Source organism: Armigeres subalbatus, chromosome 1 (genome assembly GCF_024139115.2).
Source record: "Armigeres subalbatus isolate Guangzhou_Male chromosome 1, GZ_Asu_2, whole genome shotgun sequence".
NCBI lineage: Eukaryota > Metazoa > Arthropoda > Insecta > Diptera > Culicidae > Armigeres > Armigeres subalbatus.
In genome coordinates this window covers 18,718,751-18,743,031 of record NC_085139.1, presented here as the reverse complement: position 1 = coordinate 18,743,031, position 24,281 = coordinate 18,718,751, and the positions used below count along the sequence as shown (strand labels likewise).

The following is a 24,281-nucleotide window of genomic DNA, read 5'->3' as shown; positions in this document are numbered from 1 at the left end:
GAGCACTGATAAACGTCCTCGGAACAGCAATTAAATTCATTGCGGGTAATCCCGATAACGAGGATCTTGAGATCATACACGAAGGATTAGGGATATTGAAGAACCAGGAGAATAAGTTAGTTCAAAACCAAATCAAGCAAATCCAAATTAACGAACTTTATAAAAACAAAATGAATAACATAACAGATTCCTTGAGGAAAATTAGTTCTACAATCTCTAGAGAATTCAACACAGTACAAAACCTTAGATCAGACTTGGAGTTCATTAATCTCATTTGGAATACAGATAGAATAATTCATATATTAGAATCTATAGAAGAACAAGTCGAGTTCTCCAGATTAGGTCTCATAAATAAGACATCCTCTCGTTAGATGACAAGCAGGCAATCGCAGGGAAACTTAGGAAGCAAAACATCCACCTTAACTATCTTGACGAAATATTTCAGTATTGCTCAGCAACTACCGGCATCAACGGCGGACAAGCGATGGTACTTGTGAAGACCCCAGTACTAGACGACAAGGACTTCGACCTCCTGGAGCTCCACACGTCAACCACAAGGTCAACAATTCGAGGATAAAAACCGACATAAACCTGGTGGCAAAGCACGGCAATCTGATCTACGCCCAAACGACAAAATGCGACATTTGTGAAGGTACCAAGCTGATCGAGGACGAATGCATCCATAATATCTTAACGCATCAAACACCAAAATGCACACTCGTAAGTACAATACAAGGATTCCAAGCCAAAGAGATCACAGACGGCGTAATCCTAATTGACACTACAGAAAACATCGAGGTAAACGACTCATGCGGGGATTCAAGAATCATTACCGAACCAACAATAATAGAAATCGGCAATTGCACAATCAGAGCACGTAACTTCACATTCTCTGGTAAAATAGATGTCTTAAGACAAGACAACTACTTGATCCCAATTTACAGTAAACCTCTTCAGAAGTCAAACTACACGTACAACGAGGAGCAAAACTTCATGCTGCGGATTCAAAACCTGGAAGAATTGAGCATGATCCAGCTTTCCTTTAACAGCACACATAAAAGGGTAACTTTTGGAGGGCTAGCCCTCCTGATTTTAACATTTTTGCCTTTCTCGTATACTAAGTATACGTAAAGGCTATAATTTCACTCCAAAACCAAACTTTTGATAGAAGGCTCGGAGACCCGTAGTGTTATATACCAATCGACTCAGCTCGACGAATTGAGGTGATGTCTGTTTGTGTGTATGTATGTATGTGTGTGTGTGTGTGTATGTGTGTATGTGTACAAATTTTGTAGACACACTTTTTGGAACTTAGCATTACCCGATTTACTCGCAACAAGTCGCATTCGACGGGGAATGCGGTCCCATTGTTTGCTATTGAAAATTGGCCTGATCGGACATTGCATTTCGGAATTATTGAAAAATCATTGTTTTTTCCCAAGGGTCCCCCCTTGGAAAAAAAATCAAAATCGAAAAAACAAAAAAAAATTCAAGAATGGTGGGAATGCATAGTAATTAATGCAAAATGATAGAAAATATGCGATCTTTCTCCCTAAAGTGCTTTTTTGACCTTTCCTATGTGATTTTTTCAGTACATTTTACGATGCACGAGAAAGGCATCATCGCCGCTAGGTGGATTAATCTGGGTTTTCTGTTTCGTCATTGCTTTTCTTTACAAGAAAACTCACAAGAAGGATGCCAAAAAGAACCACGTCGAGGCACTGATGCTTAGAACAAAGAAGCTAGAAGAAGTAGAAGCAACCGATGGTTCGAACAGTCAAACAACAAGAAAGGACCCCGGACAGAAGCGTCTGAAACTCATCCCAGAACCAAGGTTCGAGCTCCTGAAACATCAAACGAGGACGCTTGATACTTGAGGGGGGAGGCGTTAGGATCAGAGTTGCCCACGTGCCATCCCATTAGAACGAGCCATCGACCGGCCCATCGATCGATGCAACGTAAAAGTGATGACCCAGGGAATTATCCAGCTGAGGTGGCAACGTGCGCAAAGCCAAGCGAACGACAACGGATCGGACGACATCGATGCAGACTTTGACCGGGACCGTTTTGCTGAGTTGATAGATTTAGTTAATAAAAGGTTTAGCGGTAGGAAAATTCAATCAGTTTTCGAGTGAGAAGTGAATGATACTTATTGTAACTTATAATTAGTGGAATAAAATTATTTTTTTATTGAACTCTGATCCTTCAGAGCATTTCTTGCATATGCACATCGAGTTTCGGATATTGTAATTAATTACCATGTCGGGTTGCCGGATCCCATAGTATGGACATAAATTATTCTTTTCATTGGTTCTTCTCCTATTTTTTTTTATTTCGTTTTATCATTTTCATCTGATTTTTCGCTCAATATTCCAGTTAATTGTATGACCCTGCGTCTTGCATGCCAAAGAAGAAATCTCAGCCTCAGGAAAAGTTTCTAGTTTCCAATCAGAATAAATGCTTTCCTCTAATAATCATCGTAATGAAATATTTACCACTCGATATCTGTTGAAAAGTGTGGTGTGTTATAAAATAAACGGCATAACAAACCCCAATGTTACGAAATGGCAATCCCAGCTGATCTCTTGATAGCCTATCAGTAGACATAATTAAGTGATTTTTTATAACAGTTATCCCCTGACCCCAGATTACCCTATTACGTTAAGAGTGGATTTCATTCAGATAAGATAGAAAGTCTTTACGTCGGATGTATTTAGATCAGAAAGCTATAAATTGCCACCGAACGCAAATGCAAGAATTAGTCGAGCTTATAGAGCGGGTCGAATAAGCGTGAATCTGTTCGTTCGGGATCACCATGAGGTGGAAAAAAACGTGTTCATCCGCGATAGTGATACTGTTCTGCATATGCGTTGGTGATGCTTTCGAAAGTTTTCGTTTACCCAACACGACGGTGCCGACCCACTACGATCTGTTTATCGACACAGAAGTCCACAACGACGAACTGGACTACAACGGAACGGTGAAGATTCACATCAACGTTCTAGAAGACACCAAACAAATCGTTTTACACAGTTCTCGGAGTACTTTGGTGAATGTGCACTTGAAGAACAACAACCAACTACCCCTCAGGGTAATAAATCATGACTTTGACAACGAAAGGGAATTCCTCGTTGTGAATACCGCAGATGTGCTGACGGGTGGATCCAAAGTGGTGCTGGAGGTAGACTTCCTCAATAGTTTGAATCGTACCGATCGGTCCGGGTTCTACCGGACGTCCTACACCGACAGCAACGATACGCTAAAGTACGCCGGGGTGACACAATTCCAAGCATGTGAAGCGCGCTCGGCTTTCCCATGCTACGACGAACCGGGCATCAAAGCCACTTTTGACGTGCGGATCGCCTGCGGGGTGAATTATCATGCCAGATCGAATGCCGAGATCGCCAGCATTGCCATGCTGTGAGTATTACAGAAGTAAAATTTTTGTCACCGCCGATAGGGACAGTTTTGAGCCGATTTTTTTTTATCACTCAACCAAAATTTTACTGAACAAAATGCATTCACTATTGCTTCATTTTCATTTTTATTTTGATTCGGATTAGTTTCGCGCCTTACATGCTGGTCGCTTACGGGTGGTCCGGGCTAACCACTTTGTTATTATTAGACAATCTAGCATTTATTAGATCTTGAATTTTGATCATCTTCCGAATATGGGGAAGAATTGTTATATTTTAGTTATAGCATCTCGCAACCCGTGGGTCTTGGATCTTTCCATCAGAAATGTTAAAGTTAACTGCAATGCAAACATTATGGGTTTGGTTTGAAGCTACTTCTTCTTCTTTGAGAAAAAAAACTTAGAGAAAATAAAAAGAAACGTATACCGCGAGACAACGCATCAGTCCTGGAAAACCATTCCATCGGGGACAGCTCAAATTGTTAACAAATTTGGTTCTTACTTACACAAATAGTAATAATTATTTTCTGCTTTACCTCTTGCAACGAAAGGTCCCAACTGCATGTGAATTTTAACACTCGAACACGCGCTCTGTTGTATTTTAAAAAACATCGCTCGCTATACATAGCACAACGAGCGTGTATGAGCGTTCCAGGACCACGCGCCTTCTGAACGCAATGCTGATCCCAACACTAGTCTAAACACGAATCACTCAAATGAGTAGCTATTCAATAAGTAAGAATTTGGGTAAAAAATCTGCTACCATTGAGAGTTTCACTCCTTTGCAAACCTACATAATATTCATCAATATTAAAACAACTATTTCATTTAAATTTCACATCTTTTGATCACTAATTACCGTAATTGATTATTCGCTACACTCACGCAAATAACCAATTAATAATCAAATACAGGTCGGATTCGATTATCCGGAGTATCGTTTTTTTTATTACGGATAATCGAATTCTCTGTATAATCGAATCATATGAAAAAAAATCTGCTATTAAATAACGAAAAACTTATGTGGTGTAGTAAGAAATTATTTAAGAAAAACCTTGATTAATCCACCTAACGGTATCGGTGACTTTCTGGTGTACTATGGAAAAATAGTATTTTTGCCATTACTTTTGAATCTATAGACCTACCCAGCCAATTTCCAATATGAAATGGTAAGACAAGATTCCCATTTGAATGCAACTTGTTGGTTGATAATATGTGATGAAAAATAGCTAGACTATTTTCAAACAATTAATCGAACTCAAATTTTCACATGTTGTGCATATGCACATCGAGTTTCGGACATTGTAATTAATGACCATATCGGGTTGCGGAACCCATCGTGTAGACATAAATTATTCTTTCCATTGTTTTTTCTCCTAATTTTTTTTATTTCATTTTATCATTCTCATCTGATTTTTCGCTAAATATTCCAGTTAATTGTATGACTCTGCGTCTTGCATGCCAAGAAAGAAATCTCTGCGCTTTTTGTACAAAAAAATAGTATTTTGGTCATTTCTGAACCCAAAGTTGGATCTAGTCAATTTTCAACAGAGAGCAATGAAAATTTGGAGTCCATTGTCCGATCCATTCAGTTTTCGGTAGGAAACAATGAAAAAACTCACCCAGATCTAAGCGATTCCATCGCCGCTAGTCTTGGCGGAAAATGTCGTTTGGCCGAAACGGTCATTTAGTAGAAAGGGGTATTTGCCCGAAAATGTTATTTGACCGAATAGGTCATTGTATGGAAAAGAAGAAAAATGTAAATAAATACATAGAATGCGAATAAAAATTAGAGACTATTCTTACTTAAGTTTTAATAAAATCATCTTAATATGCTTCAATTAATTCTTTTCAATTTTCATAATGCACAAGAAAGGCATCAAAGATGTTAGGTGGATTAACCTTTTTTACCCATTAAACTATACCACAACCTATGTGATAATTTGATAATGAAAATTGGCCTCTTCGAAGTAATTTAATACATATTGTATGAAATTTGTTTCAATGGTACAGTTATGCTTGGAAATTCTACAATGGGACAAAATTACCCGATGTTTTTTCGCCAAGTTTTCAAAAAAAACTATATGTATTTTTTTGTTCACAATAAAATATACATTAATTTAGAACGTTTGGTGCATAAAACCCAAAAATGATAAAAAAAAAACCGACATGGGACAGATATGCTTGGGACGGCAGTACAGTCGAGTTTAATTACCATTCGGCTATCAATGCACTTCTGTATGAAGGGCCGAAAACGGAGGTGACAGACCCGTAAGCAGATACATTACGCGAAACCCGCGGGATAGAGATAATCTTCTTCTAACAGTGTAATCCAACAGACTAATAACTAGATTCGCAATACTTTCCGAGCTTTCCGAGTGATGGCTATTTGGCCGAAAAAGTCGTTTGGCCTTAATGGTCATTTGGCAAAAAGGGCCACTGGGAATAGCTAGAAGTGATGAATGAGAAGTGATAAATTTGGAGCGAGTGTGAGGTCTTTTCACTTTTTACAAAGAGAAGTGAGTAATCAGGAGACATCTCACTTCTCACTCCTCATTTCTTACATCGCACTTTGAAAAGTTGAAAGTTCTAAGTGAGTAGTGAGACGTCGCACGTCGCTCTACTCATCTTTCACAGTGGGAAGTTAGAAGTGATAATCGAGACGTCTCACTTCTGATTTCTCACTTATCGCTTCTCACTGTGAAAACTGAGAAGATCAAAGTGAGAAGGTAGATGTCTCACTTCTCACTCATAATTTCTAACATCTAATTTCTCCCTTTTCTCAGTGAGTAGTGAGAAAGAGTGAGATGTCAAATGACCTATTTGACCAAATGGCTTATTCAGTCGTATGACCAGGGTAGAAATATTTCACAGTCATTGCAGTGAAAAACATGGATCTCAGTATTATCTGCAGTCGCCTTCATCGCCGCCGTGGTGAGTGCGACTGGGTGCAGCCGAAAAATCATTTCTAACACCGACCGTTCAATTTCGCATTCAGCCTTTCACAAGTCGCTCTGACATGCTGCTCAGTTCGCGCCTTACCGTATGACTGTGAGTGGCCCATTTAAACGCGTGGTGAATTTTTTCAATTTGCTGGGTGAATGTGTACATTTTGCTGTGGTAATTTTCATATTCGCGGCGCGGTGGGTGATATGAGTTCTGTTGTTTACTTTTCTGCCTCTCCGGGAATGTGAGGTTGATTTCAAAGCAGGAAGAAAATAAAAACATGATATAAAAAAACATCACCTTCATCCAGTGCTGCCGAAAATTTTCAACCCTGCGTATGACCCTTTCGGCCGAATGACTTTCGGTTTCGGGTTTCGGCCTAATGGTTTGTTCGGCCTAGTGGCATTCGACCAAACGGCTTTCTGCCGAATGAGTTTCGGTCAAACGACCCTTCCCCCAGTTCTTCAGCTGCTGTGGTTCAAATCCACCACGAACACCAGAACTCCAACACTGCTCTTCCTTGCTCTTCGTTTCACTCTACCCGTCAATTGATACCTGGCAAGTAGTCCTTGAACCATCTCCGCCACATCTTGTCAGCCAAAAACTGCAACCGTTTGTACACTTTCCGTAACATTTTGGCGTAATTACTACCCCTTCGACTATTCGATCCGTACAGTGAAGAAAATATTTTGCGTAATTGTTTCGACCCCAGAGCTTAATAATACATGTACCTACGGACATTTTGATCATATCCTCTGACTCGGAGAAGTGGTCCGATATATCTCCCGGCACCCTCAGAGAGATAAAGTTCCACTAGAGTGTCGAACTTGAGGAGACGTTTTCCGCACAATCTACTGAGAACTTGTTCGCCACAGTCTTCATTCCCTTGCACGCACCTCTGAAAATCGTTCCATTTTTGCCTTTCTCGTATGCAAAGTAGGTATACGTAAAGGCTATATGTTCGCACCAGACACAAACTTTTCATAGGAGGCTCGGAGACCCATAGTGTTATATACCGATCGACTCAGCTCGACGAATCGAAGTGATGTCTGTGCGTGTGTATGTGTGTGTATGTTCGCAAAAGTTCGCAAAAAGTCTAGCCTATTTTCCAGGCACTTACCCTTAACCGAGTTGCATTCGATGCAGAATCATGTCCCATTGTTTCCTATTGAAAATTGGTCGGATCGGACTATGGGCTCAGAAGTTATGGCCAAAATGCTTTTGAGGTTGGACTACGTCTGTCTGTTTTACATTGGGCACACTTTGCGATTGCGAAAATCGAAAAACGTCACGAAAATATGATAAACTTTGATCATTAACATATCAGCCGTTTCTCGTATACGTGGACGTTATGGCCAAAATACTATTTCTTTTATAAAACCGCGTAAAAAAGTCTAGCTCACTTTTTCTGCACTCACCCTTCGATTTTTTTTGCAATAGATTGCACTCAACGCAATATCCTGCTCCATTGTTTCCCATTGAAAATTTGCCGGATCGGACTATGGGCTTGGACGTTATGGCCAAAATAATTTTACACATAAAAAAGCGCGTAAAAAACTAGCACTTACCATTAACCCGATTTTTTTGCAACAGATTGCATTCGACTCTGAATTATTTCCTATTGAAAATCGGCCGAATCGGACAATACATAAAATACAATACAATACAATACATAAAAGTCTTCTCCATTCAGCTCGGTCCATGGCTGCACTTCGCCAACCACGCACTCTGCGATCCACCTTGCCCGCTGTGCACCTCGCCTTCTTCTTTCTGTCGGATCGTTGTCGAGAACCATTTTCACCGTTCGAACCATTTCAATCGTTCCATGCTTTGTTTGAAAAGAACTCGCCTGGGGCGCCTCCTTTACAAATGAATCGCCATCAGGCACGATTCCGTGTTTGAACTCAAGGTAAACAGACCACCAGTTATAAACTTCTTAACTATTGGAGAAAGTACGAGTGACAACAGGCACGTTGGAAGATCAGCATGTTTATGTACGTTATTATGTTTTTTTTTCGGTTTTCATGGGATTGCTAGGAATGTTTGATGGATTCATTCATGGATCGCACGGTTTGGTAGACTATTGTGTTAAAAAAACTTGCCAGCTTTCCCAACATCCCAAGCAACACAACTTGTTTTATAACAGTCTATAATGCACATATAAGACATAGTATCGTGTATTTCTTCATGAATACATTACCATTTTTATAACGCTTATAAGCCCAAAAAAGCGCAAAAAATGGCGTCTTATAAAACATCGTTCTTGTCATAAACTATGTTTTTAATTCCATCTGTGTAACTCATATATACATATGTATATGTTTTATATGAACATTATATAACATACTATAACAAGCGATGTTATGTAAACGTTATGGAATGCTCTTTTAGAGCTTACATTTATGTTATATATTAGTTATAATTTATATTATTAATACTGATAAGTTATTATGGAGTTATACAAAAGTTTTATATAAAGTAATTTTTTAGCCACGCAATAATTAAAAATTAAAAATTACTCTTTTTTTCATTTAAATATTTATAATTCGATACTTTAATTACCATCCATAATGGGCATAAAGTTTATTTTCAACAAATTTAGGATGGACAATTATGAACTGAAAAATGAGTTCGTACGCAGTGGGAAAATGTATTTTTTCCTTGCCGTTCAAGATTGATCGTGTAGCTTTCGATTATACTTGCTGTAAATTTATGCGCCATTTATAATATTGAAGAAAGCTTTCAACCATTTTTAGTTATTGACTTATATTCGATAGAATATCTGAAAACATGGCAATGGAGTCTTTTTATGGGACAACACAGTGCCAATCAAAATCTTTGTTACTGATCGAAAAAAGTTTAACTTCTCCTCAAAAAATATAAGCTTCCATTGATTTTGAGTTCCACTTGTCACTTCCATAGTAGAGGGTCAAATGAAAACAAATAGCACATAAACACTAATATAGTTCCTTTGTAAATCCCATTATGTGTATATATTTGTATTCATTTAGAGCAGATTCAAATATGAAGTCCACTACTTTTTGAGATTCTTCACCCCTCCCCCACGCTTTTTTGTATACCTAGTGGACCTCACTTTTGAACTACCCCTTACATACATAACTACTTTTATGGTAAAACAAAAATAAATATGTCAAGTATAGATTGTGGAATATATAGATGAGCGAAGATAAATCCTCTGTCTCCAAACGAACTGTCAAACGTGCCTCCAAACGAGCATGACGTCACGATTTCAATGGAAACGTTAAGGGCTGTGACGTCATATGCGCGTGTGCACGGGCAAAAAAATCGACTCAGCCATGCTTTCGCTCATCTATAGATTCTACTATCTATAATTTCAAGCTATTCGTGTTTTCGTTAATCATTTCTGTTTTTGAAATTATCCTATTGTATGAAAAAGGATAAAGGATTTTTTTTTACTGAATTTAATTCAAAACAGAAATGTTTATTTGTAAAGTGTCACTTTTTTAGCCGACACTGTATTTTTTACTTCAAACTCGAATCATTGCCTTGTTATACAACGATGTTGTAACTAAGTTCAAAAATAAGCTCGGATACAGCTTTATAACATATTTATTATGAGTAAGTTATTTTAACATAGTTATAACCGTTTTAGTTGCGTCAGAATGTAGAAATAACAAACTTCATAAAAATTGATGTATTTTGCAATTCCTTGTTGGCTACGAACAACTGAGGATAGGAAATCAAGCGATGGGCAATCGCAGGTATGGAATATGCTTGGCATTCGCTGAAGAAGAACTGCTCAAGCAATTTCTATTTATTAAACAGGATTATGTACGCCGAGTTCAGAAGTATAATCATTTTGTCATTGGTGCATTATGGATTGTGGCATTTTTCATATATCGAGCATAAAAGATTTAAAAAACCTTTTTAAAAGATTGAATACTTATGAATTAGGGCACATACTTGAATGTATCAATTTCAAAAAGGAGTATCCTTCTGAACTCGACGTAATAAATTCTATTGACCAGACTGAAACCGCTAGTTATTTTTCCTAACATGTAAATTTCTTACTCCCATATAAATATTTTTTAGTTGTTTTCTTGTTCTGCAAAAATTAATGCGATTATTAACTGGTTATATTTCCGTCAATGAATGCATATCATGTGTGCTGCCGCATTTATATAACATCAATAAAACACTCACACTGTTAGTTATGGTGCATGTTATAATGAAGTTATATATATTTCTTGTTGACAGAAATACAACACAGAATATTTTCGCTCAGAAATGTTTATACAAAACACTTATAAGCCTTTTCTATAACAAAGAAGGTATTGCTTTTCACTATTATAACTTAAATACAACAAGTTTTTTGTGTTTCTAAAAAAATAGATGTTTTCAGTGTTACTTGGGATAGCGGTTGTGCTGATTTGCCACATTATATAAACTTCATTTTAGTTGCCTAGGTTTAACTATGCACCATCTCAAGGTGAACAGCTCGTACCGTTAGACTTGTGAAAAGTCAACAGACACAGCGTCCATCTCCATCCAGCTCCTTCTTCCAGCCCTGTCACCCGGTCCAGGAAACACCATAACTTGGCCGCCCAAGAATTTCTCGTCGATCACAGCACCGGGAAACACCATCCCAAAACATAACCTAGTTTCTTCCCGCCTTATCAGCAGCACACTACCCCTACCTTCCACCAGATCGGGTTATGGTAACTTGCTTGTTCGGCTTCTAGAATAACATTTCAAATCTGGAGCTATTCGTAGGACAGTCAGTCGGGTCGCACTTTACTCCATGGATTGATTCCTCGAAGGAAAGTAAATGTGGACTATGAGCATAGGATCAAACATCCAGCGTAGGGGTCCTCTGGGGTAATGTCCCATCCGACATACTCCATTTTAACGAAGACCTTTCAGTTGTCGGAGTTCATCTCCGAGGTAGTTTCCCAGTTAGCGTGGAAAACCGTCTCTGCGAAAATCCAGGGACATTATAAGACAAGTAAGCATATAATCGACGAATTTCCTTCCCCTGTCATACTCTTAGGGGACATGATTACGCATCACCCGGTCTAGGGTGATTCTATGTCTGATCCTCAAGATAAGAAGAAAGAGGAGCGAAGAGAAACCAAAGCCACGATAGAGCGATCAAAAACCAGAGGAGCCAAAGTCTTAGCCCGTCAACGATACTCGCTCATCTCGACGGGAACAGCGAGCGTGGGCAGACTCTCTGGCGCCGCAGCAACCGGGGACATTCGCTTCCTCTACGATACCTAACGATGCTTAAGCGGGGCGAGGATAAATGCAACGATGCCTGTGAAAGACGCGAATAATCAGTTATTGACCGACCCAACTGACCAGCTGAAACGCCAGCCAGGCCACCACCACCTCAGCATGATCTTCCTAGGATCCGACGTATAACATCGAAGCTCCATCACTGCTAGAGATTCAAACAGCCATCCAAAGTATAAAATAGAATAAAGCCCTAGGGGTCGATCGCATATCAGCCGAGATGCTCAAAGCTGACCCCACGACATCTGCTCAACTACTGCATGGTTTATTTCGTAATATCTGGGACACCGCAACTTTCCCGGTCGACTGGATGCAAGGTATCTTAGCGAAGGTGCCCAAAAAGGGTGACCTGACTGTATGCGATAACTGGCGAGGCATTATGTTGCTGTGTACCGTTCTCAAAGTTCTGTGCAAAATTATCCTAGCCCGGATTCAGGAGAAGATCGATGCGACTCTCCGGCGGCAACAGGCCGGATTCCGTACCGAAAGATCCTGTGTGGACCATATTGTCATGCTCCGTATCATTCTGGAGCAGGTCAACGAATTCCTAGAGTCCCTGTACTTGGTATTCATTGACTACGAAAAAGCTTTCGACCGTCTCAATCATGAGAATATGTGAGACGCAAGGGGGTTCCTGAGAAAATCAACGGCTTCATCGAGGCACAGTAAGAGGCCTTTTCGAGTGCTACACAATGGGGTCTAGTCCGACCCTATCCGGGTCGTAGCTAGTGTGAGGCAAGGATGTATTATATCACCGTTACTGTTCCTCATCGTAATCGACGAGATTTTGGTAGGTGCGATTGACCGTGAACCAAACCGCGGGCTGTTATGGCAGCCTATAACCATGGAGCACCTAAACGACTTCGAATTGGCTGATGACGTTGCACTCCTCACTCAACGGCGCTCTGATATACAGAGTAAGCTCAACGACCTTGCCGAGCGCTCCTCTTCGGCAGGCTTAGTCATCAACGTCAACGCAACCAAATCGTTGGATGTAAACACGGTAACTCCTTCCAGTTTCACAGTAGCCGGGCAACCAGTGGAGAATGTTGATAGCTTCCAATATCTTGGTAGCCAAATGGCGTCAGACGGCGGTACCAAGATCGACTTAGGCGCACGGATCAAGAAAGCAAGGGCTGCCTTTGCGAGTTTAAGAAATATATGGAAAAACAGGCAGAAAAGTTAATGCACCAAAATACGAATATTCAACTCTAACGTGAAATATGTGCTGTTATACGCTAGCGAAACATTATGTGTATCAGTGGAGAACACTCAACGGCTGCAGGTGTTCATTAACAGATGCCTGCGGTATATAATTCGGGCCTGGTGGCCTCACAACTGGATCTCATACAACGAGCTCCATCGTCGTTGTCACCAGAGGCCGATAGCAACAGAAATTCGGGATCGAAAGTGTGGCTGGGTCGGCCACACTCTACGTAGGGTCGGAAACGACATCTGTAAACAAGCATTAGACTGGAACCCAGCGGGACATCGCAGCAGAGGCAGACCCAGAGGCTCTTGGCGGTGAAGCCTCAATAAAGAAATAAAAGAAGTCGATTGAAATCTAACCTGGCCTAACGCTCAGGATGGAGATCTTTTAAGTCGGTTCTTTGCACCACCGGAGGTGTACAGGATCCATAAGTAAGTAAGTATCCTCAAGATAACGCTCTACTTGAATCGTTCGAGACTGCGAACCTTCTGTACTTCATCCCTCATCAACCTTCATGCAGGTCCCCACGGGTTAACAAAATTCTGCCCAAGCAGCACACATGTCATAAATGAGTTGCTAAACCTATGTATGACTAAATCAAGTCATATATGAGTTGCTGTAACCAAATCAGTCTAAAATGTGCTACTCGGGTGGCTTCTTCTACCGTTTGATTTTGTCGAGCTGTCATTCGTTCTCTCCAACAGCAATTCGCGACTACGAAGGTAAATGTTTCGCGCATAGTCTGACAGTTCCTTATGGGATTTTCCTTCGAACTTGAATTGGTTTTTCTTGGTGAAATAAAAACTCACTTTTGATTTTTTTTACGTTTCAACCTACTTTGTTTTTTAGGTCATCTTCAGAAATATTCCACCTTGCGTTCGTTTTCATCGGCGGTTAACTTATTTCTCTTATGGGATTTTACTGTGGAGGAACAAGAACGGGTGATTGGCGGCCATGTTTCATGCACAGTCTAACAGATAGCAATGAGATTTTGCCATAAGAGTGAGTAGAGACATTACCTTCGTATTCGCGAATGGAAAGCCCATCGGTCCCGACGGGATTGCTCAAAAAAATACAGCCTTCCTCCAGTCTGACCAAACCTTCTCGGATAAGGGGCGTAAAAGTTTGATCATTCCCACTCCTAAGAGGAGCAACCAACCGGTTCACCAACCTCTTGCTGACCTCCAAGGTCGTCAAGAGGTTGATGAACCGGTGGTTGCGTGATAAACTAGAAGCAGTAGGGATATTCGGATTCTGGCAGCACGCGCTCAGCCCAGGGTACGGTACGGGCACATACTTTGTAAACTAGGAGGAAGATGTTTCAACGAGGGCAAACATGCCGTCCTTATATCTCTGGATATCTCTTAGGCCTACAATGCAACTTTGACCCCTTTCGCTCTTCAACAGTTGGGCTTGTTGGGATTTGCCAGTAACATCATTGTTTTTGTCCAGAATTTCCTCGCAGAACGCAGAACTTTTAAACTCAAAATTGGGAGCCGGGGATTGACGACTTTCCTGAAGGGATTTCATTTTTGCGTTGCCGCTGTTCCTTATCGCCATGAACGGTGTGTTTATTTTGTCTGTGGCTGTGCTATATGGTAATCGTTGGCGACACTCCAGGACGCATTAGAACACAATCCACCGTTAGTGCTGTTCTTCGCTGGGTCAGCTTTGTGGGCTTCACTATGACCGCCAGTATGTGCCAGTTAAAATCAATTGTAGGGCCTTCCCAGAAATTGGTAAACATCAATTATAGGATCAAAGTTGATCTGGGTCGATCTCTTTCTAAACCTCACCGAACTAGTAACAGGGTGCTCCGGTTATGGATCGGGCAAGCTATCATTGAAGGCCGCCTACTCTACGGCTTGGAACTTACATGTATTGCCCACCGTAAGCTTATCGATATTCTGTCTCCGACCTTCAACGCGTACATCCGAGCCACTTACAGGTTGCTATCCTTTACACCATTTAGTCGTCGTGTGCGGGCGGACATCTGCTATGAAGTCGCCGTAACTTCCGGAAAATACAGGGGACAAAGGGAACCTTATTCTACACACGATGACCAGTGTCGGTGTTCCTCCAGTGCAGTGAGTCTTCTGGCATGGAGCGTGGAAGTGGTCACTGCTACATAGTTCACAATTTCCGAAGAGGTGGCACGAACTTCAAAGTGGAACGTTCATCGTTTTAGACTGACTGAGAAAAATCAAATAAGAAAGCTAGGTCCACACTTTCTTCAGCAAAAATGTTCATCAGATTCATTGGAAAAATGTCGGAGGTTAAGTTTGACTATACCCTGAAGACCCAGATATCCTAAACCTTGGGAGGATTTCGCTCTTCTGATAGTATGCAGATGAATCGAATTTTTTTGGATCCCATACCTCATTGTTTGATAATTATAAACACTCAATCAAGGCCAGTTGTCCTAATCGTTAAAATAGTGATCAATTTTCAGGAATACGAGATGCTAAAGGTCCTCCAAAACGTTCTTGAGTACAACCCACGGTATCTACCAGATCAACCAAGGCTTTTGCAATGTTCTCATCATCGGCATATACCCTATCCGGTCCAATAGACATATGCGCATCATGTAAACCCAATTTTCTTGAATACGAGATATTTGAGGTACTCCAAAACGCTCTTAAGTTCATTCCAAAGTACCTACCGGATCAACCAAGGCTTTTTACAATGTCTTTAATATCGATATGTCTGGTTCAGTTCAGTCTGGTTCAATAAGCATATGCGTACTATGCAAATCCAATTTTCTTGAATACGACATGTTCGAGGAACTCCAAAGCGTTCTCGATTTCAACCAACCTCAAATTATCTACCAGATAAACCAACGCTTTTGCAATGTTCTAATCATTAGTATGTATCCAATCAAGTTTAAAAAGCATATGGCCCTAATTTATATGACGAAAAGACGCTCCAGGTTTTCCAAAATGATCTTGAGTTAAGATCAAAATGTCTACCAGATGCACAATAACTAAGAAGAAGTTTGTGTCAAGCGATGTCCATTCGAATGTGTCTGTAGACTTTTTTTGTTGGGGCGTAGAACCGCTGCGTTCACGGACTTGGATGATTACATCAAACAAAACGACTTCCAGGATATTTATTCAAACCATAAATGCCTGCAATAGCTAGTACAAGTGATAATTGAAGTCATATAAGCTCAAAGGACCTACTAGGACATCATATCTAAAATCATTGATAAGTTTGATCGTTGGATAGGTCAAATGATCTGAGTTCCAGAACATTTGGAAGAACCGAAAAGGGTCTGTAATACGGTCTGTAATACCTTCGAGATGTAGCACAGTCGATATCGAGATGTAGAACAGAAATTGGAAAATTGTTCGAAAGGACTATCAAAGTATCGGAGAAATTATTTTAATATGGCATCATCTGTTTCCACGCATCGATATCGAGTTTTAGAATATCGACTCATGGAGGCTTGTAAAATTAATGAGTGACATTCTATCGCCTTAACGGACCTGCTGGGATGTTCAGCGATGCACGCATGCATGTTTCATGACTTAGTTGATAAGGTAGATTGTGTGTTTTGAATTCAAGGACTTTTTGGAGAATTTGAAATGTCTGTAGTAGCTTGTAGAAGTAATGAGAGAAATCCTATCGGCTCTATGAGCCTGTTCTGATGCTCAACGATGCAATCAATAGATCGTTCAGGATTTGATTGATTGGGTAGATGTTCTGGGATGTTTCCGAACTCCAGGACGTTCTGAAGAATCGAAAATATCTGTAGTAGCTTGTGATAGTAAATAATCAAATGCTATCGGCTCATTGGGGCTGCATCGATGTTTAACGATGCGAGGATATATCGTTCAGAGCTTGGTTGATCAACACTTATTTAGTTATATAATTTCCATACAGTGTAATCGAAGAAGACTATCTAACTTCTTGTTTGAATGTTTTGTATCTATCTGATTTTTTTTTCCAATCCTTTCAGTCCCGAACGCAAGAAACTTGTCACCTTCCGACGAACGCCTGCCATGCAAACCTACTTGCTGGCCTTTCTGGTGTCCGACTATGCTGTGAAACGAGACTTTGCCAATTCCACGAAGAAAATTACAGTTCAATCGATGTCTCGCCCCACCCGTGCTGATCAGTTGTCCTACTCCCTGGATGCGTCCATTAAGCTAATCGATGAATTGCAAACCTATTTCGATCATCCGTACGAGATGAACAAACTGGACAGCGTTGGCATTCCGAATACCGATTTTTCCGCTGGCGCAATGGAAAATTGGGGCCTTGTTACGTACCTGGAGTCGTATTTCCTGATCAGCGAATCTTCCTCCGATAACAATCGACGGTCCGTGGCCACCGTTATAGCGCACGAGCTTGCCCACCAGTTTTTCGGGAATCTGATGGCGCCCAAGTGGTGGTCTTACCTTTGGCTGAACGAAGGTTTCGCCACTCTCTATGAGTACTATCTGGCGGATCGGACGCACCCTGAACTGTTGATCAAGCAACGATTCACCAGTGGAGCACTGCAAACAGCGCTTCAGTCGGACGGCAGCGCAACGATTCGACCGATGACTCATTACGTGGAGACTGTTCCGGAAATTGATCGTCTGTTTGATCGAATTGCTTATGAAAAATGTGAGGCATTTTCGAAGAATACTTTAGAAAAATGATATGAATGCGTTGAACTTAGTTTTTAAATTTTGCAGCAGGAAGCGTGCTAAGAATGATGCATTATGCACTAGGGGAACAGACTTTTGTAAAAGGCTTGAAGGATTATATTAAACGCAAGTAAGTGGGCAATCGTTTGTTTTCTGGCGTAAGAAAATCAACTTTCGTTTATTTTTTCAGTCAAAACTCAATTGTTGTACCCCAGAATTTGTCCGATAGTCTTCAAAAGTCGGCTTCAGAGGATCAGGTACTACCAACGGGTGCAACAATGACCCTTATCATGGAATCATGGGCAAACCAGGCAGGTGCACCTGTGGTAACGGTTAGCCGGCCGAATGCAGAGGCCGATGATGTAGTTTTCGAACAGAAACGGTTCTTCTCAACCACTCAATCGACTGAGAACAATCAAACCTGGTGGATTCCTATTTTCATGTATAGTAATAGTAGTGGTGGATCTTATGAAACGTCTCCGTTGTTTTGGATACCTCAAGGAACAAATCAAGTGACACGCAAGATCCCTGTTCAAGAAGATGACGTCTTTCTGATTAACCCAGCTCAGACAGGATATTACCGAGTTAATTATGATCAGCAAATGTGGAAGGACATAATCGGAACGCTGAAATCAAATCTAACAGCAATCGATCCAATAACCAGGGGCCAACTAATCGACGACTCCATGAATCTGGCCAACGCTGGACTCCTGGATCACAACACAGCCTTCGAAATCATGGACCACCTCCGCAACAGTACGGACTATTACTCATGGAAATCCGCCCACAGAAACATCCTCGACCTGGAGAAAATGCTCACCGTTGATCCGGAAGCTCTCAGTTTATTCCGGAAGTATCTACTGGAGCTAACTAATGACCTTTACGCGGAATACGGCACAGATAAGCGCACATACAGCCACACCAACGATCACGACACGCAATTGATCGCGATTGACCTCACCTGCCGCATCGGGCAACAGGGCTGTCTGGATCAGGCCGCCAACAAGTTGAACATTCTGCAGCAGAGATCGACGCTGAACATACGTTCCGAGGCAGAACAAAAGTTGTATTGCTACGCCCTGCGAACGGCTAAACAGTTCGATGTGAACAAGTTCACCGAAGCTCTTGAAACGGAAGAAGATTCGCGAGGCCGAAGCTATCTCATGGAATCGCTGGCTTGCGTCGGTACGCGCGAGGGGCTGGAACGCGTGCTGGAGGTACTAATGAGGCAGAATCAAAATGTAAATCGTTTCCTGGAGATCGTCGCGGAGCAAGGAGAAAGTGGTTTTGTTATGGTCGTAGATTTTCTGACTCGGGAGAAAGAAAATCTTGATGAAGTGTAAGCTTTATTAGATAATAGTCAAAACAACAGATATTAACGATCACATTTTTTCAGATTTGGCAATCAACGAAGCATAGAGAAACTCTTGAGCAAAATGGTTACTCGAATCGTTGATAAGGAAAATGCCGAGAGATTCCGTCAGCTGATGAAAGTGTTGCCAGTCTCTGCCGACTTCGAAATCAACATCGACAACCAATTGGACGAGCAGATTCGTTGGCAGGAGCTTAATTTGCCACTGGTTAGAAAAACCCTTCAGCAGTATGCTTGATATGCTTCCGATATTGAATAAAGCGCAGGAAAATAAAGCCATCCGACACTTTGCAGGGTCATTTGCGTCCAGCAAAAATCGATTAATGGTTTTAATTGAAATATGTACGAAGAAAAATTTGAACCACGCTTCAAAATGCTAATTGCACGGGGGTGGCATTTTCCGCGCTAGCGCCTCCGTTCCAACGCACTTGATGGTCAGGATGGGCCTGAGAAACCGCACCCCTGGGGAAAGCGGTTTGGATTGCATCGAAGAGGCAAAATAGCTCAATAACTGAAATGATTTGTTGACAAATATTTGGCTCAAATTCGTTTATAGGACGGCTAAGAAAATTATGGACAGAGGCAGAAAATTTTACCTCCGAACAAATAAACAGGATCTGAGTGCAGAATGCTAATCTAAAAACGGATGTGACGGCTCTCAGGAAGTTATTGATATGATGATCGGAGAAGGGTCGTTTGGCCGAAATTTATTTTGTAGAATATGTCATTTGGTCAAATCATTATTTCGAAACCCATCATTTGTTTCAAAAATTTGTTCGGCCGAACTGGTCATTGGACCAAAAATATCGTTTGTCTGAACAAACCGTTTGGCCGAAATGAACATTTGGCAGAAAGGGTCAATTGGCCTAAAATGTTCTTTAGCCGAACGGGTCATATGGCCGAAAATTTCGTTTGGCCGAACAAATTATATGACCAAGGAAAATATACGACATAGCAAATCGCTTATGGCATGATCAGTGATCAAAAACTGCTTACGAAAGATCGAATGAGCAAAGTAAGGAAAGGAGCGTAAGACTGAAATAAAACTCAGTTAGGGCCATATGGTCAACAGTTAATTGAAAAGTCAATTTTCTTTGGTGAAATATTTTGTATTGAAAACGGCTCGAATTCATACCGGGGAAGGGTCATTTAGGCGAAACTAATTTGGCCAAAAGCCATTTGGCCGATTGTAACTAGACCGAATAACACGTTAGACCAAAAGCCATCTAACCGAATTCCATTTGGCCGAGACGTTTATGGTCGTTTGGCAGAAAGGGTTATTCCCAAGCAACGCATTTCAGACTAACTTAGTTACATCAACTTGATTGTAAACGAATCAGGTCAAATGTAGGTTGCGGTAACTGAATTGGAACATGTGTGCAACTCGGGTTTAACCGAAAATGTCATTTTGCCGCAAAAAGTCGCAAAAATCTTCAAAATTAATTAGGTAATCTCTGGAATTTCCTCGGGAAATTATTCGGAATTACTTTGAGAAACTCATCGCAATTCATTGAGTAAATTTCCTCAAAATTCTTAGGAAGCTCCTCATCTTACTCCTCGGGAAACGTTTCCAAATTCTTTCAAAGTCTTCAGAACTTTTTAAGGCAATCTTTTCGGAATTTCCTCGGAATAACATTTGATTTTTTTTTAAGAATTTACGGAGTACCGGTGCTTTTTTTTTATTTCCCCTGGAAATTCTTCGAAAAATTTAACAGTCGTGAGAAATTATAAATCAGCGACGTGACTGATTTTAAACAGTAGTGCAAATATGTCGGCGTCGAGTCACAGCTCTAAACAGCATTAATCAAGACCAGTGGTTCTCAACCTTTTTCGTGAGAGGTACCCCTTCGAACTTTTTCATTAATTCCTTTTTCATTAATTAACTTTCATTTAATTTCAATAATTCCGAGCCCTTTGAAGGAAGACTTCCGAGCCTCTTGAAAGGACCTCCTGAATCTCTTGAAAGTAGGCTTCCGCGCCTCTTGAAGATAGAAATCCGAGTTTCTTGAAGGGAGCCTTCCGAGCCATTTTAAATGAACCTTTCGAGCCGCTTGGAAAGAGTCTTCCGAGCTTCTGAAAGGAGGCTTCCGAACGCTCCTAAAAGGAAGCCCCCGAGCCTCTTAAAATTAGGCTTCTGTGCCTTTTCAAACGAGGCTTCCGTGTCCCTTGAAAGGAGGCTTCCAGGCCTCTTGAAAGGAGGCTTCCAGGCCTCTTGAAAGGAGGCTTCCAGGCCTCTTGAAAGGAGGCTTCCAGGCCTCTTGAAAGGAGGCTTCCAGGCCTCTTGAAAGGAGGCTTCCAGGCCTCTTGAAAGGAGGCTTCCAGGCCTCTTGAAAGGAGGCTTCCAGGCCTCTTGAAAGGAGGCTTCCAGGCCTCTTGAAAGGAGGCTTCCAGGCCTCTTGAAAGGAGGCTTCCAGGCCTCTTGAAAGGAGGCTTCCAGGCCTCTTGAAAGGAGGCTTCCAGGCCTCTTGAAAGGAGGCTTCCAGGCCTCTTGAAAGGAGGCTTCCAGGCCTCTTGAAAGGAGGCTTCCAGGCCTCTTGAAAGGAGGCTTCCAGGCCTCTTGAAAGGAGGCTTCCAGGCCTCTTGAAAGGAGGCTTCCAGGCCTCTTGAAAGGAGGCTTCCAGGCCTCTTGAAAGGAGGCTTCCAGGCCTCTTGAAAGGAGGCTTCCAGGCCTCTTGAAAGGAGGCTTCCAGGCCTCTTGAAAGGAGGCTTCCAGGCCTCTTGAAAGGAGGCTTCCAGGCCTCTTGAAAGGAGGCTTCCAGGCCTCTTGAAAGGAGGCTTCCAGGCCTCTTGAAAGGAGGCTTCCAGGCCTCTTGAAAGGAGGCTTCCAGGCCTCTTGAAAGGAGGCTTCCAGGCCTCTTGAAAGGAGGCTTCCAGGCCTCTTGAAAGGAGGCTTCCAGGCCTCTTGAAAGGAGGCTTCCAGGCCTCTTGAAAGGAGGCTTCCAGGCCTCTTGAAAGGAGGCTTCCAGGCCTCTTGAAAGGAGGCTTCCAGGCCTCTTGAAAGGAGGCTTCCAGGCCTCTTGAAAGGAGGCTTCCAGGCCTCTTGAAAGGAGGCTTCCAGGCCTCTTGAAAGGAGGCTTCCGGCCCCCTCGGAAGGCTGCTCCCAGGCCCCTTGAAAGGAGGCTTCCAGGCCTCTTGAAAGGAGGCTTCCAGGCCTCTTGAAAGGAGGCTTCCAGGCCTCTTGAAAGGAGGCTTCCAGGCCTCTTGAAAGGAGGCTTCCAGGCCTCTTGAAAGGAGGCTTCCAGGCCTCTTGAAAGGAGGCTTCCAGGCCTCTTGAAAGGAGGCTTCCAGGCCTCTTGAAAGGAGGCTTCCAGGCCTCTTGAAAGGAGGCTTCCAGGCCTCTTGAAAGGAGGCTTCCAGGCCTCTTGAAAGGAGGCTTCCAGGCCTCTTGAAAGGAGGCTTCCAGGCCTCTTGAAAGGAGGCTTCCAGGCCTCTTGAAAGGAGGCTTCCAGGCCTCTTGAAAGGAGGCTTCCAGGCCTCTTGAAAGGAGGCTTCCAGGCCTCTTGAAAGGAGGCTTCCAGGCCTCTTGAAAGGAGGCTTCCAGGCCTCTTGAAAGGAGGCTTCCAGGCCTCTTGAAAGAAGCTTCTAGGCCTCTTGAAAGGAGGCTTCCAGGCCTCTTGAAGGAGGCTTCCAGGCCTCTTGAAAGGAGGCTTCCAGGCCTCTTGAAAGGAGGCTTCCAGGCCTCTTGAAAGGAGGCTTCCAGGCCTCTTGAAAGGAGGCTTCCAGGCCTCTTGAAAGGAGGCTTCCAGGCCTCTTGAAAGGAGGCTTCCAGGCCTCTTGAAAGGAGGCTTCCAGGCCTCTTGAAAGGAGGCTTCCAGGCCTCTTGAAAGGAGGCTTCCAGGCCTCTTGAAGGAGGCTTCCAGGCCTCTTGAAAGGAGGCTTCCAGGCCTCTTGAAAGGAGGCTTCCAGGCCTCTTGAAAGGAGGCTTCCAGGCCTCTTGAAAGGAGGCTTCCAGGCCTCTTGAAAGGAGGCTTCCAGGCCTCTTGAAAGGAGGCTTCCAGGCCTCTTGAAAGGAGGCTTCCAGGCCTCTTGAAAGGAGGCTTCCAGGCCTCTTGAAAGGAGGCTTCCAGGCCTCTTGAAAGGAGGCTTCCAGGCCTCTTGAAAGGAGGCTTCCAGGGCCTCTTGAAAGGAGGCTTCCAGGCCTCTTGAAAGGAGGCTTCCAGGCCTCTTGAAAGGAGGCTTCCAGGCCTCTTGAAAGGAGGCTTCCAGGCCTCTTGAAAGGAGGCTTCCAGGCCTCTTGAAAGGAGGCTTCCAGGCCTCTTGAAAGGAGGCTTCCAGGCCTCTTGAAAGGAGGCTTCCAGGCCTCTTGAAAGGAGGCTTCCAGGCCTCTTGAAAGGAGGCTTCCAGGCCTCTTGAAAGGAGGCTTCCAGGCCTCTTGAAAGGAGGCTTCCAGGCCTCTTGAAAGGAGGCTTCCAGGCCTCTTGAAGGAGGCCTCCAGGCCTCTTGAAAGGAGGCTTCCAGGCCTCTTGGAAGGAGGCTTCCAGGCCTCTTGAAAGGAGGCTTCCAGGCCTCTTGAAAGGAGGCTTCCAGGCCTCTTGAAAGGAGGCTTCCAGGCCTCTTGAAAGGAGGCTTCCAGGCTCTTGAAAGGAGGCTTCCAGGCCTCTTGAAAGGAGGCTTCCAGGCCTCTTGAAAGGAGGCTTCCAGGCCTCTTGAAAGGAGGCTTCCAGGCCTCTTGAAAGGAGGCTTCCAGGCCTCTTGAAAGGAGGCTTCCAGGCCTCTTGAAAGGAGGCTTCCAGGCCTCTTGAAGGAGGCTTCCAGGCCTCTTGAAAGGAGGCTTCCAGGCCTCTTGAAAGGAGGCTTCCAGGCCTCTTGAAAGGAGGCTTCCAGGCCTCTTGAAAGGAGGCTTCCAGGCCTCTTGAAAGGAGGCTTCCAGGCCTCTTGAAAGGAGGCTTCCAGGCCTCTTGAAAGGAGGCTTCCAGGCCTCTTGAAAGGAGGCTTCCAGGCCTCTTGAAAGGAGGCTTCCAGGCCTCTTGAAAGGAGGCTTCCAGGCCTCTTGAAAGGAGGCTTCCAGGCCTCTTGAAAGGAGGCTTCCAGGCCTCTTGAAAGGAGGCTTCCAGGCCTCTTGAAGGAGGCTTCCAGGCCTCTTGAAAGGAGGCTTCCAGGCCTCTTGAAAGGAGGCTTCCAGGCCTCTTGAAAGGAGGCTTCCAGGCCTCTTGAAAGGAGGCTTCCAGGGCCTCTTGAAAGGAGGCTTCCAGGCCTCTTGAAAGGAGGCTTCCAGGCCTCTTGAAAGGAGGCTTCCAGGCCTCTTGAAAGGAGGCTTCCAGGCCTCTTGAAAGGAGGCCCAGGCCTCTTGAAAGGAGGCTTCCAGGCCTTTGAAAGGAGGCTTCCAGGCCTCTTGAAAGGAGGCTTCCAGGCCTCTTGAAAGGAGGCTTCCAGGCCTCTTGAAAGGAGGCTTCCAGGCCTCTTGAAAGGAGGCTTCCAGGCCTC

The 24,281-nt window shown here is 43.0% G+C and overlaps 1 protein-coding gene across 1 annotated transcript; it reads left to right on the top strand.

Annotated features, from left to right (window-relative positions):
- Positions 1 to 2,748: 2,748 nt before the first annotated feature.
- Positions 2,749 to 19,177, top strand: LOC134208155 (aminopeptidase N-like). Its single transcript, XM_062684223.1, has 5 exons — positions 2,749 to 3,420; positions 16,810 to 17,462; positions 17,534 to 17,615; positions 17,676 to 18,824; positions 18,882 to 19,177. The coding sequence occupies exons 1-5, from the start codon at positions 2,816 to 2,818 to the stop codon at positions 19,093 to 19,095; spliced, it is 2,703 nt and encodes a 900-aa protein (XP_062540207.1). The 5' UTR covers positions 2,749 to 2,815; the 3' UTR covers positions 19,096 to 19,177.
- Positions 19,178 to 24,281: the final 5,104 nt, after the last annotated feature.

Coding starts and splice junctions, on each gene's coding strand:
- LOC134208155 (XM_062684223.1), top strand. CDS start 2,816: ATGAGGTGGAAAAAAACGTGTTCATCCGCGATAGTGATACTGTTCTGC. Junction 17,463..17,533: donor TCGAATTGCTTATGAAAAAT/GTGAGGCATTTT, acceptor TAAATTTTGCAG/CAGGAAGCGTGCTAAGAATG. Junction 17,616..17,675: donor AAGGATTATATTAAACGCAA/GTAAGTGGGCAA, acceptor TTATTTTTTCAG/TCAAAACTCAATTGTTGTAC.